Below are 19,812 nucleotides of genomic sequence, written 5' to 3'. Positions count from 1 at the left end.
TGCGATCCCTATGTCTGGTGCTAACACCTAGCATTGAATTGGGAGGTATCCTCCTCATCAACAACCATAGTAGAACAGAACCTTGTCCCCAAGTCACAGATCCTAGCCAGCCAGAGGTGTCCTGCCAAGAGGCTGAGGCAGGCTGCCCAAAGTTCCGCCCACCTGAAATGAGAGCTCTGTGCTAACTCTTGTCTTCCAATGCAGTTTAATAAGGCTCTGAATGGCTCCTATCAGCAGATGGCCTCTGCGCGGATGCCCCCCTCCCAGGCCCCATGGTCATCGCCGTCTCTCGGTGGGATGGACTTCCTCATCTCCATACACAGCACCTGGTCGATATAGATGGTATTCTCCTTCACCTGGATTTCCTCCTGCAGGGCCAGCTGCCTGCGGGACAGGGCCTTCAGCTGCGTCTGAGCCTGGGCCAGGGCTTCCTTTAACCTGAGAGAAGAATAGTGTGAGGGATAATCACGTGCTCTGAATCCTTTATTGAGGGGGAACGTGCTTGGATACACAGTCACACTGATATTTTCATTTCCCTTGCTTCTCTAGGCAGTGCTTCCTGGCTGCTGTCTACAGCCAGGCTTATGACACATATTGGTAGAAGTAGCAGCATACACCTTTAATACCAGTGCTCAAAGGATGGGTCATGACTGAAGAGCCAGCCTGGGCTACATGGGGGTCACCCTAACCTATTTAGTAAAAACTGGTCTCAGAGCAAGAGTTGGGAGATCTTGCTCAGTGACAGAGTTCTTGCATAGAAAGCCCAAGGCCCTAGGCTTTATTTTCAGCACTGAAAAGGAAAAGCCAACACTTAAAATGGCAGATATTACCTAACATCTGGATTTGGACATGATGACAAAATGTCTTGACATTGAGCGCTGCTTCATGAACGACAGCTGCTTTGGTTGGAGTTAGCAGGCCTGGCAGCTAGGAAGGCATCCTTCCAACGCTACAGAGCCAGCAGCACCCTTTGCTGTGCCCCTACACTGCAATTTACAATGTGGGCTGAAGTCACACCCCAGCACAGGCCGGCCCACCTGGCAACATTGTAGTTGATCTCCCGAATCTCCTTGATCAGCCGATACTGAGCAACATCTCGACACAGCTCCACGTTCGGCCGGTGGGTCCTGGTCTCCAGGCGTGTGTGTGCTACCTTGGCTGGCCCTTCTTGCTGTGTGATGGCATTTTCAAGAGCCATGATGTTTTTTTCCTGGGAAGCAATTTCTTCCATAACCTGATGGAAAGTATTGGAGTAGGTGAGGCTTCACTGCGCTATTCAGAAATCAACCGCACGGACATAGCTATTAAGACCATGAGCGTTAAGGCCTAAATTCACATTCCCACGTAAGCAGAAGCCCAGACAATCTGATCACTTGCCCCCAAAGCAGAGATGCTCAAGCAACTGCGGAACTGCAGACACAGAGCAGATCCAACTGACTGAGAGTTACCTCATCACGCACACAGATGATGTCACTTCCCTGGAGAACAATGTCAGCAAAGGCTCGGCCACTGTAGTGGTTTGAGTGAGAACTATCTCTCATAGACTCATGTATGTGAACATTTGGTCCCAGATGTTGGTAGTGTTTGGATGGTTATGGATCTTTTAGTAGGTAGAGGCTTGCTGGAGGTGGGCTTTGAAGGGTTATGGTCTTATTCCACTTCCTTCTCTCTCTCTTTCTACTTCCTGGGTATGGATGAAAATGTGAACAGCTAGTCTCCTGGCCCTGTCATCAAGCCAAGAATTCCCAGACAAGAGGGGCTCTATCCCTCTAAACTTTTCTTCCCTAAGTTGCTTTTGCTGGGGTGTTTTATCACAGCAACAGTAAAATAGCTAATACAGCCGGCTGTGCCCCACACTATTGCTCAAGGCCTCTTGCCTACCTGGTTAAAAGTACCTTCAAATTGGGAGCAGAAAGATGATATTTCTTTGTGTGTACACACACACACACACACACACCAGCACCAGGTTCTGTCTCCTGGAAATCTGGGGGAAAAAATGACAGTGTCGCCTGAGCTTTGTTGGTAGTGCTTGTGTGCACATTCAGGTGTGTTCAGGTGCACGTTTGTATGTAAACACAGAAGCCAAAGGCCAGTCCTGGGTATTGTTCTTCAGGTGCTAGACATCCTTTGTACTTTTAGCAGAGTCTCTCACTGGAAACTTGTTCCCCAAGAGGCAGGTCCTTCAGAGCTGTTTCTTAGGAACCTCACAGAACGGATGGATGGAAAAAATTTGACCTTTGCCCTCTGCCTTCATCACAGGTGGACACAGCAGCAAAGTGCTGTCTTGAAAGAGAAAGAACTGACTCTGCAGGCATGCTATCTGCCTCTGCTTGACTTTGAACCCTGGAGCTGGAGTCACAGGGTTTTGAGGCATCTGATGTGGGTGCTGGGAACCAATGGCAGTCCTCTGAAGCATCAGTCAGGGCTCTTAACCTCTAAGCCAATTCTCTGGCCATAAATTTAAGGAATGTTAAGAAACAGCTTAAGAAAGTCTAGTGCAGGGCTGGAGAGATGGCTCAGTGGTTGCGGGCACTGGCTGCTCTTCCGGAAGTCCTGAGTTCAGGTCCCAGCGACCACATGGTGGCTCACAACCATTTGTGGTGGGATCTGAAGCCCTCTTCTGGTGTGTCTGGGGATAGCTACAGTGTACTTAGATATAATAAATAAATCTTTAAGAAAAAAAAGTCTAATGCAAGTCTAGTAGAAGTTGTCTAGGTTCTAATCTGAATAGACCAGCTTTAAGAATACAGATGAGTGAAAATCAAAACATTAGGTAGCCATGCTAGGAATGAGCCACACTACAGTGGGAGGGCTAAATGAAAAACAGAATTCTTATGGTTTAGAAACACACTCAAATATTTGACACTGAAATAAAATAATATCTGAGATTTGCTTTAAAATAATTAGGCTGCAGCTGGGTGGTGGTGGTGGCACACACCTTTAATCCCAACACAGGATTTCTCTGTGTAGCTCTGGCTGTCCTAGAACTCACTTTGTAGACCAGGCTAGCCTCAAACTCACAGAGCTCCACCAGCCCTCGCCTCTCAAGTGCTGGGATTAAAGGTGTGGTCCACTACAGCCTCTTGTGATTTTTGGTTTTATTTTTGAGACGTGGTCTCACTGTGCTGAGTTAGACATGGCTACCTCTTAGACACATCAGTGGTTCTCAACCTTCCTACAGCCGCGACCCTTTAATACAGGTCCTGTCATGGTGACCCCCCTCCAACCATAAAATTATATTCATTGCTACTCTATAACTGTAATGTTGCTACTGTTATGGATTGTAATGTAAATATTTTTTGGAGCTAGAGGCTTGCCAAAGGGGTCATGACCCACAGGTTGGGAACCACTGTTCTACATGAAATGACTGTTTTCAAAAAGTTGAGAAATAGGCGGAGGCTCTTTGGCAAAGTGCTTGCTGGCAAGCACGAGGACCTGAAGTCAGACCCAAAGCACCCCCATAAAAGCTGAAAGCAGTGGTGGACTTCTATAACCCCAAGAATGGGGAAAGGTCACACACAGAGCTTGAGGCTTCCCTGGAGCTCACTGGCCGGCCAGCCAGTCTGACCAAATTGGCAAGCTCCAGATTCAGTGAGAGACCCTGCCTCAAAAACAGAAGAAAAAGAGCAATAGAGGAAGGTATCTCTCATTATCTTCTGGATACACGCACACACACTGCTAAGGTGTTGTGGTACAAATATATGTTGAGCAAAAATGGGCCAGGCTGAACAAAGCCTGTGAAAATGCAAATTATTTAAAGCCCATAGTTAGACATTGTACTATTCATTAACAAGTACTTCGTAGAGGGGAGATGCTAGCTCCATTGTAGTGCCTACATACAAGTACAAGGAACTGAGTTCAAATCTCCACCACCCACCTGTGTAAAAGCCAGGTGTGACAGAGCAAGCCCCGGGGTTAGGGGGTCACAGACAAGAGGACCCCTGCCCAGAGCTTGCTACTCACTGGGTTCGGGGAGAGACTTTTGTCTCGGAAAGTAAGGTGGGAAGGAATGAAAGGAGACACTCAAAGTCAACCTCTGGCCTCCACATGTGCACACACACACATGCACATCCACTACACATACGTACATACACAGTAATTTTTAAGTGTACCTTGCGAAAAGTGTTTGGTGTGGGGCTGGACTGACTTCATCCCCCTCACCCACCCCACCCCATGCACTTCATTAGCTCTCAGACCCGGCACCACCCTCTTTCACAGGAACAGCAGCCCAATGGTTCTGGGTGCTCCCCAACTCACTAGCTCTGTGGCTTGGCCATGCCTACATGCTTTCTTATGGTTTGTTTAGCCCAGGGCTAGGACTGGAATTTTTCTGAAAAGCAGCACCCTCAGTTGTTGCCAACAAGTGCTGTATTTCTCTCGGAAATTAGTTTTCGATGCAGACTCAAAAAAATCTTCCTCTTTGAACCTGGCCTAAAATTTTGAGGCAAGACAGCCCGAGGCACACAGCTTAGGACACGGCCACCTGGCTTGGACCTGGTGACAAGCTGCTCCCCACACCTCAGTGCTGTAAAAGTTAGCCAAGAAGGAAGACTTCCTTCCTGCATAGATTTGCAAACATCATTGTCAAGCCCCCAGCAGTGGGTTCTGTCCTCAAAGCAAGCGAAGGGAAATGTCCAGAGGTCAGAGTTCACTTTGCAGTGGTGCAGGAGCATCTCCCTCTGCTGCAGCTCGAAGGGAATTACTTGCTAAGAGGCAAATAGCAGGGGAATCACCTGACAGCCAACCCCCCCCCTAGCCCCCAATGCCTCCCAAGAAACAGCACAGCCAGCCAAAATCATTTGCTCGGACCATTTGGCATCAGCTGGCAGTACGGCTCTGAGGGAAGTTATATTTTTAGATGAGTTATGTAACAGTTCGTTATGAATTGGTGTTGGCAAATGAACGCTTGAGAAGAATTTTATAGGAAACCCGAACTTTGCACCAGAACAAAGCAAGATCCTACCTCCCCGCAACAGTAGACCACTGTTTAAAAACTCTATTGCTGTGATTATTATTATTATCATTATTATTATTGCTAAATTTCTCCAAAAATGAAGACTTTTTGGAAATGTGTCGTCTTCCTTGCTGCAGAAACACCAACAGAACACCACTGCCTGGTGCCACTTGGCCCAGAATGCCTATAATATTCACTATTTGATTCTTTCATAGAAAAATATTTGCCGATCTGTGCATTTGATTATTTTAAACACTGTATCACGTAATGGTAAAGCTTTCAGGGGAAAGCCCACTGAGGAAACAGTTGTCTCATTGTAAACGAACGAGAGCTGGAGGTTGTACCTCCCCCTTGCAAAGTCTCCTTCTGACCCAGGAGCCTGTCAGATGAAAGCCAACTGTGTCCCCTCCTCATGGGGTCTAAGTCCAAGGCTTCCAAGTAGGCTGTGGGTCCCCAGAGTCACTCACAGTCCATGCTCGCTGATCCTTCTGTCCTCAGAACTTTACCCATGCTCACATGGCTGTGGCTGTAATTAGAACTTGAAATTTGAGACTCTAGAAACAGAAACATGGTTTCCCACAAACTCTTAATGCCTTTGAACTTGAACCACTTATTTATAGTATACTAAGAGATTGTATATGTTAAGAGTTTTGTTTTGTAAATCAGGGTCTCACTATGTATCCCTGGCTGGCCAGGATCTTGCTATGTAGACTAGGCTGGCCTCAAACTCACAGATCTCTCGGTCTGTCTCTGCCTCCCAAGTACTAAGACTAATGGCATATGCTACTACACAGGGTCCTGTATGCATTAGACTATTAAAATTTAAAGGTGTGTGGGGTATGGGGGTGGTATCTGTGCATGCATATGTGTGCATGAGTGTGTATGTGTGTGGGGGGGGTATGTGTGTGTTTGTGTGTGCATGAGTGTTTGTGTACCTGTATATGTGTGTTAGGCATGTGTATGCAGGAGCACATACCCATTTGTGCATTTGTGGAGGCCAGAGGTCAATGCTGAGTATCTTCCCTTATTGTACCCCACCTTCTTTTTTGAAGTGGGGTCTCTCGATGAACATGGTACTTACTACCCCAGCTGAACTATCTGGCAGGAAGCCCTCGGGAGCCACTGTCTCCACCCCCACACCCCACCTGCCCCCCCCACCAACATCCATCACAGGGTGTACCTCTACATCACACCTTCAAGCTCAGGATTCCCCTTATGCTTCCACTTCAAGCACTTCATCCACATAGCCACCTCCCCAGCCCAAAAATACAAAATATAACAATATGAAATACATGCTAAAAATATGAATAATGTGCTAAAATAATTTGATATTGAAAGTTAAGTAAAACATTATAAAGTCAGTTTCACATACTTCTTTTAACTGTCTTAGAAGAAGCTACTAGGTGTGGGTGCAGCGGGCAGCGGCAGTGGTGCACTCAATAGACAGGTAGGTGGATCTCTGAGTCTGAGTGAGGCCAGCCTGGTCTACAGACAAGTGCTAGACAAGTTCCATGGCATCATAGAAAAACCCTGTCTTAAAAGGAGGAGGAGACAGAGGGGGGGGGGGCAATGGGGGAAAGGAGGAGGAGGAGGAAGAAGAGGAGGAGGAGGAGGGACAAGGTGACAGACAAGGCTGGCACAGTACTCCCCATACCCACCCCCAGCCATGGCTGCTCTGAAGCCTTAGAGTCTCTCCGCCTCAGAAGGCCTGTCATGGTCCCCATGTCACAGCTGGGGCAAGGGGTGCAGAGAGCTTGAGGGATGCGTTTAAGTCCTTCAGCTCAGTGCCACAAGATTGGAATGTAGGTCTCCATCTTTCAAGTTCAAAATGCGGCCCTCTCCTACCAGACCCTACTTTTCTACATTACTGAGCCCAGGCTATGGACTGGCCACATGTGCTCAGGACCCCAGATCCGGAAGTAAGGAAGGTGTGTGGGAGTCGGCTCCTGTGGGCTCTGATGGTTACATTTTTCAGTGACTCTGCCAGCTCTTTGTTAAACAGGGAGTCTGAAACTGAACTGGCCACAGTAGGAATATTTACACCATGAGAATCTGCAAGTTCTACGTCTCAGAGGTGTTTGTTTGTTTGTTTGTTTGTTTGTTTTACTTCTAGAAGCCGTTTGCCAGTGTCCCACTGGGAAACAATCAGGGACAGTTGACCAGGGAGCCAGAGTTAGATTTGGAGAGACTGAATGCTTCATCATGTATGAGTTCAGGGTCCTTCTCCTCATGTCACATAAAGAAGACCTAAGGCTGTGCCTGGGGCCCAGCCTCCATTCTCCTTCCCACCCCTGGGCTCTGTCTCCTTGCAGATCGGTTTTCTGCAGAGTGTGTGTAAACAGAGGCCCAGCACTCACAGACATTTATGCTTCCATAGTAAGACCTCATGAGTACAGTGTGTCCCCTGGACCTCACCTTGGCCAGATGATCAGCCAGCTTGTTCCTGGCATCCTTGGTCTCCTTCAGCCCATTTATGAATGCCTCGTCTACCACTTCGCACTGTCTGCGCAGGTCATTGGCTGTCTGGGACAGGATTTGGTCCACCAGGGTCTTCAGCGCCGTTGAATTGTTCAGCTGTTTGTCTGCCTTCTCCACATTGGCATTGGAGAAGTCCAGCCAGTCCTCCAGACTCACTGAGCTGAAACACAAGTCTCTCACTCATTCACAGCACATCAGGGCTGGGGTGGCAGAGGAAACTCCTGGGAACTAAGCTACCTCCACCCTACAAGTACCTGGGATGTTTTTTCCACTACTGGCCAGAGCCAACACAAGGGTAATATATTTGGAAACCTCCCATGTCTGTGCTGGACATTGGGCTGTTAAAGACATAACCTCTTTTCATTCCCCCGGGAAGCCTACTAAGCTACTTCTATGGTCCTGACTTCACAGAGAAAACAATCTCATAGAAATAAACAAACTCAGTCAAGATCACACAGCTGGAGACAATGAGCAGCAATACAAAACACAAGCATATACCAATAGATATAACCTAGCTCACTGAGTAAGAGGAAGCCAGAAGTTAAACAGATTGCTGGTTTAAGAGGAAATGCTAACTGTGGTGGTTCACAGGAATAGCCCCTATAGACTCCTGTGTTTGAATGCTTGGCCCATAGGGAGTGGCACAATTAGGAGGTGTGGCTTTATTGGAGTAGGTGTGGCCTTGTTGGAGGAAGTGTGTCACTGTGAAGGAGGGCTTTGAGGAGTTTGTTCTGTTTTGTTTTGTTTAAGATTTATTTATTTATTTATTTATTTATTTATTTATTTATTATATGTGAATATACTGTAGCTGTCTTCAGACACTCCAAAAGAGGGCATCCCATTACAGATGGTTGTGAGCTACCATGTGGTTGGTGGGAATTGAACTCATGACCTCTGGAAGAGCAGCAGTAAGTGCTCTTAACCGATGAGACACCTCTCCAGCCCGGGATTTGAGGTTTTATATATGCTCAAGCCACACCAGTGTTACACACAATCCCCTTCTGCTGCCTGGGAATCAAGATGTAGAGCTCTCAGCTCCTTCTCCAGCACCATGTCTGCCTGGATGCTGCCATGTTTCCCACCATGATGATAAGGGACTGAACCTTAATTAAATAAAGCTTTGTCTCTCCCACCACCCAAAAACAGGAGTGGGAGAAGGAGGGGCCAGAGTGGTTTCTATGGTAGCAGGTGGAGGTGTTCAGACGTTCTTTCTCTCCATGCTTGGGGACTGCCTGAGGACTCTCCACTTTGTGACTAGAGGCAGCCTCTGACTAGTCCCCAGAGATCCCTGTCTCCTTTGCCTACAGGATGAAAACAAATTTGCCAACATGTTTCTCACAAGTCCTGAGATGCCAGTTCTGAGACAGGAATATTAAAAAGCACTGTAGCTTCTCTTAGAGTTCCCTCTCCCTCCACCCTTTTCCCTCTCTTTCTCTTCCATCACTTGCCATGGGGGAAGCCAGCTTCCATGTCATGAAACTGCCCTTGGAGAAGTTCACAGAGCTGGGAACCGAGGCCTGCAACATCACATGGCTTCCTTTGGAAGCCACCCCCTCCCCGCCAAGCCTTCAGACAACTGTAGTCCCGGCCTCAGTTTGTCTTCCACCCAAGGACACCTTGAACCAGGTCACCAGCGAAACACTGTCTGGCCTCTCAACACACCCGAGATCATGAGATATTCTTGATCATTATTATTCTGAGAGGCTAAGTTTGGGGGTACGTTATCTTTCTACTTTTTAAATATACTTTAAAAAGATACTAATATGAGAGATGGCTCAGTGGTTAAGAGCATGGGCTGTTCCTCCAAAGGACCAGGGTTCAATTCTAGCACCCACATGGCTGCTCACCACTGTCTATAACTCCAGTTCCAGGGATTCCAACACCCTCCCACAGATATACATGTAAGCAAAACACCAACACACACAAAGCAAAAATTTAAAAATTATAAAAAGTGATACTAATTCAATGGTGATCATTGAAGTGTGTATTTAGTATTTGCTGTATGCATTTTATATATGCTTAATATTTTAAAAAATCAAATATGAATAAATTAGCTCTATGATATAAAAACTAGCTGGAAATGCAAGTTAAGGGTCCAGTGGGACAACTCGGCAGGTAACCCTGCCTGCCACCAGCCTGCCCCCCTGAGTGTCCCCAGGACCTACGTGGAAGAAGGAAAGAGCCAACTCCCACCAGGTGTCCTCTGACTGCCACATGTGCACAAGTGTACCCACCCATCCACACACAAACATAAATAAATGTTTTTTAATTAAAAAAAAAATCCAAATTGCTCAGCAGTGAAGAACACTGCTCTCCCAGAGGTCCTGAGTTCAAATCCCAGCACCCACATGGCGGCTCACAACCATCTGTAATTGATGCTCTCTTCTGACATGCAGGTGTGCATGCAGACAGAGAGCACTCATACATAGAAATAAAATAAAATGAGAATAAATAATTAATTTTTTTAAACTGCAAACTAGATGTTACACAAAAGGTACATATTTCTGCAAACTAAACAAAATAGACCTGAATGTTGGATGGGCATTTGTTTGCCTGGGCCATCAGTTAACTAATTATCTTGGAAAAGACAGATATGGGCCGTTAGTACCTCACCCACCACTATAGTTCGTATAATCTCCCACTTGTTAAACTATAAATAGATGAAGGAGTACACTGTAAGTCTTTTGACATAACGGGCCAGTCCTCCTGGCTCAGAGGGGCTCTAGGATGCTTCCCCTGGCCCTGTCAGACTGTTAGAACCGGGGTTTTCCCAGCGGCAGGACCCCACTCACTTGGGCTCGATTCTCACAACATTCTCAGAATAATTGATATTTGGTGAGTTATTGTTGAGTGAGAAGCAGATGTCGTCGATAGTTATGGCCGTGAACTTATCTTTCAAATCCTTTTCCAGATTGTACTTGGCAGAGCGGTTCAGCCTGAAGGAAGAAGGGAAAGCGGGTTTCTCCCTCGGGAAAGGCCTGGTGACACCTACAGGATCATGGGAGACCCTGGAAAACGAAGCTGAAACTTTCAGCATGCGCCTCACTCCCATGTCACCAGTGCACACACGTGCCAGATGATGCTTGGAGCCCAAGCCTCGACTGAAATCCTCTGCCAAACTGGACTGAGGGATCAGAGTGGCCGCAAAGGGCCCCGGTGAGTCACCTTGGTGAGATGCTCCCCTATCCTCTCCACCAGTGGGCACCCGTGGAGGAGGCAGGAATTCGGCCTCCACACACCAGTGCTCCACCAGGGGGCGCAGACCTACCGGTTTGCCCTTACTTGGGTGGGCTCTGCCGGTACCTGATCTGTTCTGTTGACTCCTCCAGCGTGCGGATAAGCAGGTTCATGACTCCGTGAATGATATCAGCCTCCTTCTGCAGCTCCTGCTCCACCACATCATGTACCAAATCGATGCCCACACGCTTCTCCCTAGCAGGGAGGAAGAGGGGCGGGGGCCACTACTTGGTGCCTGTGCCTCTTCAAAATATCCCAAAGGCATGCAGAAACCTGGCCTGAAAACCCCACATGAACATCCCCGCCCTTTAATTTGTTTGTATCCCAGGCTGATCTCCTGCCTCAGCCTCCGCCTCAGCCCCTGAGCACCAGGACTTCAAGGCATGTTCCACTTGCTGCCTCCCGCTCAGTTTGTCCATCTGCTCTGGAACCTTCCCCGTCATTCTTACTCATTACAAACAGCTGTCTTGACCTAGAACTTCTGGTATTTCTTTCCTTAGTCTTAGTCATGTTTTTAGACAAGAAATTAAATCCAGGGGGGGAAAGTTCTAATAATACTGATATTGATATTACTGCACTACTGAGCCCCGCCCCCCCCCCCTGCCGCCCCCCCCCCCCCCCGTGTGTGACAGGCACTGTGCTATTTTGATTTGGTTTGTTTTTTTGTTTGTTTGGGTTTTTTTTGTTTTGTTTTTGTTTTGTTTTTCGAGACAGGGTTTCTCTGTGTAGCTCTGGCTGTCCTGGAACTCACTTTGTAGACCAGGCTGGCCTCAAACTCAGAAATCTGCCTGCCTCTGCCTCCCAAGTGTTGGGATCAAAGGCGTGCACCACCGCCGGCTTTGTTTTGTTTTTATGTAAATATTCCCTTGGGAGTGGATCCTAAGCTGTGAACCATACTAGCCAGCTGCTCCACCACTGAACCCCAGCCCCTCCAACGCAACTTTTAAAATGCATATGAGAGAACTAAGTCTCAAAGAAGTGAAGTAACTTACTCCGTGCTGACTGTAACACATGCTTCTCACCAGCACACTACACTACTCCCCCAAAACCACCTCAGTGCCAGATACTTTGTTATTTCTACTCTGCTTGGTAGCACTAGGGTTGGGGGTCCCCTAGCCACTTGCCGTGGGGCCTGAGATGTATTATGTAACATCTGTATCTTGATATCCCCTTCTGTAAATGGAGATAGCTATTAGTACTAGCTATAGTGTACCAAGGGATGGGCATGGTAGGGAGCAGTACACACACACACACACACACACACAAGCCTTCTGCATTATGGTTAGCCTCGGGCTTAGGAGCACCCTGAGGAGTTGGAGAGGAAGGCAGTCACTGCCCTCACCTTCAAGTGCTTTCCAAATCTCTCTGGGGACCACTACCTGCTGCACTGGGTGGAAAGGAGAGGAGAGGAGAAGAGAGGGAGGGGGAGGGGGAGGGGGAGGAAAGAGCCCTGGCCCTAGGTTTACAGAAGAGTGTCCATCCATCCCCTCTCTAGACAGCAGGGTGCTCTGTGCGTCTCAGCAGACTTGTGCTGCCCAGCAGCTATCCTGGTATCTTTCTCACCATCTTCCCTGGAAGTGGAACCCCCGGTACTTTAGTTGTCACCTGGATGCCACCAACTAAAGACAACCATTTCCTAGCTCCCACTGGTGTAGTCATGTGATGGTGTTCTGGCCAACCGGATGCAAGTACAAAGAAATGGTGAATGCCGAACCCTACTAACAATTACTTGCTGGGGACAGAGACTGTCTGGAGCTTAGGCCACCATCTCAAATCATGAGGTAGCCTAGAGATCAAAACCTGTGTTCTGTGAGGCGGCAAAACACAAAAAACCTGGACCCCTAATATGTCCATTTCTAGACTACTTAAAAGTGATGGGAAAGGGGGCTGGAGAGATGGCTCAGCAGCTAAAGCACCAGCTGCTTTTCCAGAGACCCTGGGTTCAATTCCCAGCAGCCACATGATGGTTAAAAACATCTGCCACTCCAGTTCTAAGGGGATCCAGTACCCTCTTCTGGGCTCCTCTGGCACTCCACACACCTGATACATAAACGTGCAAGCAAAAACGCACACTCATACAATAAAAATAAATCTCTAAACAACAAGTGACCAGAAAAGAAACTATTTTAAGATGAATGTAATTCTGTAATTCTTTGACACAGAAAACTGAACCCTAACATATTTTCATTCAGAGGACAGCAGAATTTAGGCAGGAGCCAAAAGTGGTGTTCCTTCCCCAGACACCACAGACAAGGCAGGCCTCACTCAGCTCAGCTCAAACATGCCATCGAGCACAGGCACAAGTCTCCTGCAGCAGGTGCATTACCTGTATTCCAGGCACTTCTCCGTGATGTGCAGGGGCTCCTTGTAGCTCTCCAAGGATCTCTCCAGGCGGATCTTGTACGTGAGCAGGTCATCCGTCTGGTTCACGAGCTGTTCAAGTTTGTCATCTAACTCCTTCTTCCAGAACCTGACCTCCTCAAGTCTCTGCTCTGAGGCACACAGACAAGTCACAGCAGGGTGTGTCTGCTCCTAGAGGAGGTGACTGTGTGTGTGTGTGTGTGTGTGTGTGTGTGTGTGTGTGTGTGTGTTTACTGTGGTGCCAGGGATTGAACTGAGGCCCCTAGCTCTTCACAGCTAAAACCCCACTCAAAGCCTAAATGGCTTTTCAAGACCTTTGTGACACTACACTACCTGAGATTTTCTCTTTTCTTGGAGCTGTGCACCACCACCACCATCTTTTTTGATACAGGATCTCACTGTGTAGCCCTGGAACTTGCTATGTAGACCAGTGTGGCCTAGAATTCAGAGATATCCACCTGCCTCTGCCTCCTCCTGTGCGTTGGGATTAAAGATGTACTTCACCACAACCAGTCTTTGTGACATTTTTATACATGCTGACCGGGAAGGGTGAGCAATGTAACTCAGTTGGTAAAGAACTTGCCTAATATGCAGGCAGCATCCCCAGTTCAGTTTCCAGCACCCAGCAAACTGAGCATGTTGGTACAAGGCTGTGATTCCAGCACTTGGGAGGTAGAGACAGAAGAATCAGAAACTCAATGCTCTCTCTCTCTCTCTCTCTCTCTCTCTCTCTCTCTCTCTCTCTCTCTCTCTCTCTCTCTCTCTCCTACGTAGTAAGTACAAACCAGCCTGGGCTACATTGAGACCCTGGCTCAAAAATTATATATGTGTGTGTGTGTATGTGTGTGTGTGTGTGTGTGTGTGTGTGTGTGTGTGTGTGTGTGTGTGTGATGAGGTAGAGGTTGGGCTAGAACTCTTCCTTCAAGCCAGCCAGGCCTATACCGTTTTAGGAGCAGCTGAGCCAGTTTCACCAGGAAGCCTGGTGATGTTTTTATTGGTATTGTATTGAGTCTATAGATTACTTTTTGACCACTAAAAATCCAGGTGGTGGTCACCCCAAGGGTTGATTGAAATACTGGACTCTTCTACCCACTAACTTCCATTCCTTGCATTTATCTAAGGCCTCTTTGACCGCTGCAGTAATGTCCATAGTTTGCAGAGGAGAGCTTATGCACATCTTTAGCTTTACTCCGAGACACTTCGTGGGCTTTGTTCTGCATGTATCAGTGCCAGCGTAGAACATAGCGCCTAACAAACATATACTCTGTCGCTGATCTACACCCCAACCCTTAGGTTTATTCTGCTTATTGTTGGTACTGGTGTTATCTGCATGTATACACAGTGTGTGCATGTGGGCACGTGTGCCTCGGTGCACATGTGGAGGTCAGAGGGCAGGTTTATAAAGTCGGTTCTTTCCTTCCACTTGTGCCTGGGTTCTGTGGGTCAAACTCAGGGTGCCAACCAAGCCCTCTTGTCGGTCCCTTGATGCTTTTTATTTATTTGTTGTTGTTTTCTGTTTTGTTTTTTGAGACAAAGTCTCTCAATGCGATCCTAGAACTGACTCTGTAGAACAGGCTGGACTTGAACTTCACTTTGTTATTTAATGCCCTTGTAAATGCCCAGTTTTAACCTGCTCAATGTCCTCATCGCTCCCTCTTGTCGTTCCTTCACTCCCTTCGCTACCTCCCTGCTCATTAGACATCCAGGCCCATGCCTCTGGCTTGTGCACTCCTTTTAATTGTATGACTGATCTCTGTCCATTTTATTTTACATTTATTGTTTTATTTTATTTATTTTTAGATCACCAGGCTATGAATGCTGCTTCTCAGCATGAAACTGTTAAGACCTAATTGTTCCCTGGAAAACCCAGTTCAAATGTTTACGTCAAGAATCTTGTCCAGTTATCCAGTGCCTGCCCCACCCCGAGCTTAGCCCTCTTCGCTCAGCACATATCTGACTCTATTGGTAAATGACTTTCATATCTTTCTCTGTTCAAGGGAGAGGGGGGACCCATGAAAGCACAGACTCTGTTCATCCCCTGTGGTATAGCTAGCCCCCAATAGCTTAATCAGGATTAGGTCACATCTATACTAAACACGTTGTCTTACCAAGTTTCTTGTTCACATCGCTCTGAGACTTCCTGGTGGTCTTCTCAATTTCTTCCACAAGCCTCTGGCTCTCTGCCACCAAGCGTTCAGATCGGGACCTTTGGGCCTCTGCTCTGTGGTACTGGCTTTTGTTAGCAATATACCACTCCTCAGGAAGGAACCTGGGTGGAGATTGCAGTAGCTTGGCCATTTAGGATTTCCAAAGTCCTGATCAAATACAGAACAGTTTGCATGAGATGTAAGCAACAGTTTCTGCCATCATCGCTATTTTCAATTTGTGACACTCATACTTAAGTGTGCATAAATTATCTGAACCAAGCTACCAGCCACAGGCCTAGCCAGCTCCCAGATCAAGAAACAATGTTACCAACATGCCAACCCTTTTTTCTAGTTTCTAGTTGCCACTCTCAGCCACTAACCCCATCTTTAATGCTACATATAGATTCCTTTGCTTTTTAACTAAATAGAGTATATTCTTTAGCATCTGGTGGCTTTTATTTAACATTGTGTTCATAACAGTGGTCTTACTGAGTATCATGTAGCCTGTCCATTCTCATCTCTATGCATTGCACCAGGTGACTATGTAAAAATTAACCTTTTCCTATTGCTTATACACATGTGGACTATTCTCATTTAGGGTTATCACAGAATGCTCTTGATATTCTCCTGTGCATCTTTTGGAGATGTGGAGTTCTTGTTGCTCTCGGTGAATCATAGAACAGTGTATTGGCTAGTCTTATGTCAACTTGACACAAGCTAGAGTTATCTGACAAGAGGGAACCTCGCTTGAGAAAATGACTCCATGAATCTGGCTGTGTGACATTTTCTTTATTAGTGATGGATGGGGAGGGCCCAGGCCTTTGTGGGTGATGCTAAGCCTGAGCTGATGGTCCTGGGTTCTGCAAGAAAGCAGATTGAGCTGGGCAGTGGTGGTTATATGCCTTTAATCCCAGAACTAGGAAGGCAGAGGCAAGGGGATCTCTGAAATTTTGAGACCAGCCTAATCTACAGAGTGAGTTCCAGGAAAGCCAGGGCTACACAAAGACACCCTGCCTTGGAGAAGAAAAAAGGAGAGAGAGGGAGGGAGGGAGGGAGGGAGGGAGGGAGAGAGAGAGAGAAGACAAGGAAGGAAGGAAGGAAGGAAGGAAGGAAGGGAGGGAGGGAGGGAGGGAGGGAGGGAGGGAGGGAGGGAGGGAGGAAGAAAAGACAAGGAAGGAAGGAAGAAAAGAAAGAAAAAGAGAAAGAAGGGAAGGAAGGAAGGAAGGAAAGGATGGAAGGAAGAAAAGACAAAGAAGAAAGGAAGGAAGGAAAGAAAAAGAGAAAGAAAGGAAGGAAGGAAGGAAGGAAGGAAGGAAGGAAGGAAGGAAGGAAGGAAGAAGGCGAGCAAGCCATGATGAACAAACCAGTTAGCATGCCCTTCATGCCCTCTGCATTAGCTCCTGCCTCTAGATTCCTGACCCGTTTTGAGTTCCTATCCTGACTTCCTTCAATGATAAACAAGCAATATGAACGTGTAAGCCAAATACGCCCTTTCCTCTCCAACTTGCTTTTTGATCATGTTGTTTTGTCACAGCAATAGAAACCCTAAGACAAGCAGTATTCTTTCAAATACATGAACCCAGACATGTTGTGTAAGAAACGAACAGATGTGACGTCTGTAAGCCAACATCTGGGCATTGTGACTACAGGATAAAGACGAGGAACAGGGGAGAAGGCAGCCTCTGGAGACAGTTGGGGAAAAAAAAATATGATCCCCTGGCTCTGAACGACCATCACATCTGTCTTCCATAGGCAAAGCTAAACTCTGAAGGTCTCCCGCTCTGGACTCTATAACCCTAGTACTTACCCTAGGGGCCTCTGAAGCCTTCACAACCAAGGATGGATTCAGATCTTGACTAGGCTGAGCATCAGGCCCCATGTAACCCCCTCAGACACTCCTGAGCTCTCCAGTTCAGTCCCCTCCTATGGTCTCTCCCGAGTTTGTCTCAGCGTGGCTCCCTGAGATATAACTTTGAACAAGTGTGAATAGTCTCGAAGAGGGGACGGATATCAGGGCTAACCGCTGATACAAAAGACACACCGCTGCGGGTAGGGAGAAGGGGTAGGTGAGGTGGATCGGGGCTCACTTACCTCAGTACATTAAAGAACACAAGCTTCTGTAGGGCACTCCTGACCCCAACTAGAGCTCCTGGTTCTGGGAGAACCAGCGGAGAAAACTGCGGTCTCTATGGCAACCGGACGCAACGTAGCCCTAGTTAGAAGACTGCGCAAGCGCGAATGTGAGAGTGGTGCTAAAGGGTAACCCGAGCAAACAAGACAAAGAAAGTAGGTGGTCCGAAGTCTGATCCTGCTGAGAAAACGTCAAAACACAGAGCAGGAGGTTGGGTCACTCGGGGTTCCCGGTCCCCGAGTCTCTGACTCCACAGATGCACTGCGGGTCGGTCTTGGCGCTGTCCTGAGCCGCAGATGACCCGGGACCACAGAGATACACACACACTGCGTTCCACGCGTGGTCGCTGCTCCAAACCTGGAGCAAAGGACCTGCAAACCTAGCGACACACACGGTGCATGGGTAGCTCCAGACAGGGGTAGCAAGAATGGGTTTTCGGCCAGGTATCTTCTCCCAAGGCATAAAACTCACCAAGCACTGAGCTTTTCCTCAGTTAAGATCGCAACGCTACGTGATCTTCAAACTGTTGTGGATTGGGTTAAAATTACGCTTTCAGGACGCCAGCCATTCGGTGCCACGGCCATGAGTTTAACATAGCCATACACCATCTTCAAACGTTTTACAGGCAGCACGTTTATTTTAAAAACAAAACAAAACAAAAACCCTTTGCATTACTACTGGAAATGGGAAATTAGAGCTGTCTGTGTGGCAGAAAAAGCAATCATAAAGGTGAACACGATGAAACAAAGGCATAAAATTTATAACAATGTGAAGGCACTGATGAAGGGCTGGAGAGATGGCTCAGCGGTTAAGAGCACTGACTGCTCTTCCAGAGGTCCCGAGTTCAATGCCAAGCACCCACATGGTGGCTCACAACCATCTGCAATGAGATCCAGTAAATACCTTCTGGTGTGCATGAAAACAGAAAACAGAGCACTCCTAGTCATAAAATAAATACATAAACAAATCTTTAATAGAAAAGAAAGAGAAAAAAGGGAGGGAAGGAAGGAAGGAAGAAAAAGCAGCGATGAGCTGGGTGTATCCGCTTATCCCTGGCATATCAGCAAAAGATCCTTAAGCTGAGGATTCAAATCTGAAAGACATATTAGAAATTAACACTCACCTTTCATATATATATATATATTGGTATTTTCGAGACAGGGTTTCTCTGTGTCGCTCTGGCTGTCCTGGAACTCACTTTGTAGACCAGGCTGGCCTCGAACTCAGAAATCCACCTGCCTCTGCCTCTGCCTCCCAAGAACTGAGATTAAAGGCATATGCCACCACTGCCCAACTCATGTATCTATGTTCTTAATTCTGGTATTAATATTAATTAATACCTTAATTCAAAGATTGAGGTAGGCAAGGTGGCTCAGCAAGTAAAAGTGCCTCTCCAGAAGGAAAGACATGACTGCCACAAGTTGTCCACTGACTTACACATGCACACACACACACACACACACAGAGATAGATACATGGGCACAGAGAGAGAGACACACACACCTTACACACACACAGGGGAGAAGAAAGGGAGGGAAGACAGAGAGAGGGAGACAAATAACAACAACAATGATAATATTAATATTAATAATAAATGTAAAACTGAAAAGGCTACTTTGCTAAAATGATATTAACCAAAAACAGGGTTGTGGGGAGCAGAACATTGATTTGATATCCACATTTCCTGCTATCTCTCATTCCAGGACAACATCATTCCTTTCTGTCCAGGTGAGTGAGCTGAGATGCACCTGCAACTTGGCACTCCCCCCACCCCCAACTTGTTGGAAATACACATTCCTGAGCCCTGCCCAGGCCTACTGCATCAGAAAACTTGGGTTATCCCTACCATGTGAAATTAGCAAGCTCCCCTCCCCACCCCAAGGTGTGTCTGAGACTCAAGTTCTGGGAGGAAATCTCTAGGGCTCAGAATGTTGGGCTTCCCCATGGTCTTGTTCAGAACCTATATGGCTAACAAGGGGACATTGTTTTTCTATTCAAAGAAATTATTTTCAGCCCTAGGAGCAGCCATACTGAATTCTGTTCAGAAATAAAAATGAGGGAAGAAAAGTAAGGCTTGAAAGCTCATTGTTTAACTCTGCCAAGTTACTGAGAGGAGCGAGAGCTGACAGTGCCGTGTCCACGGTCTCACAGGCAAGTTGGCACTGGGCCAGGAGCAGACCTCTCATCATCTCATGTTCAAGGAAGACTTCAAAACAGCTGATTGCATCAGTCTGGTGGGAAACGCTGGGATGGCTATTGAGCAACATGCACATGATCTAAGTCTATGGAATGACTAGATCAGACCCACTGAGGTCTGTTGCTCTTACATGGCCTAGCCCTTCATCTTGTGGCTTTCAGAAGATGAAGAAACATTCCTAAGGTAAGGAGATGGCGCCATGGATAAAGTACTTACGATACAAGCATGAGGACCTAAGTTCAGATCCCTGAGCCCACAGAAGTACAAGGAGGGCAGAGAAGGGAGCCTGTAATTCCAACCCTCCAGA

At 47.1% G+C, this 19,812-nt stretch overlaps 1 protein-coding gene across 1 annotated transcript; it reads right to left on the bottom strand.

Moving 5' to 3' along the window:
- Positions 1-174: 174 nt before the first annotated feature.
- On the bottom strand, positions 175-17,383 carry Tekt1 (tektin 1). Its single transcript, XM_021177327.2, has 8 exons — positions 17,269-17,383; positions 15,139-15,345; positions 12,996-13,161; positions 10,736-10,864; positions 10,225-10,368; positions 7,370-7,592; positions 1,038-1,234; positions 175-438 (listed from the first exon to the last, which is right to left on the bottom strand). Exons 2-8 carry the CDS (start codon positions 15,326-15,328, stop codon positions 231-233), a joined length of 1,257 nt encoding a protein of 418 aa, XP_021032986.1. The 5' UTR covers positions 15,329-15,345; positions 17,269-17,383; the 3' UTR covers positions 175-230.
- Positions 17,384-19,812: the final 2,429 nt, after the last annotated feature.

Source organism: Mus caroli, unplaced genomic scaffold (assembly GCF_978045245.1).
Source record: "Mus caroli unplaced genomic scaffold, Mus_caroli_1 scaffold_13, whole genome shotgun sequence".
In the NCBI taxonomy this organism is placed as follows: domain Eukaryota; kingdom Metazoa; phylum Chordata; class Mammalia; order Rodentia; family Muridae; genus Mus; species Mus caroli.
This window is presented reverse-complemented; position numbering and strand designations above follow the sequence as displayed.

Bases quoted from the DNA above. Each gene is read 5' to 3' on its own strand.
- Tekt1 (XM_021177327.2), bottom strand. From the start codon at position 15,328: ATGGCCAAGCTACTGCAATCTCCACCCAGGTTCCTTCCTGAGGAGTGG. The intron at 10,369-10,735 runs GTACCGGCAGAG...TTCTTCCTTCAG, and splicing joins GAGTCAACAGAACAGATCAG to GCTGAACCGCTCTGCCAAGT. The intron at 439-1,037 runs GTGGGCCGGCCT...TTCTTCTCTCAG, and splicing joins ATCAACTACAATGTTGCCAG to GTTAAAGGAAGCCCTGGCCC.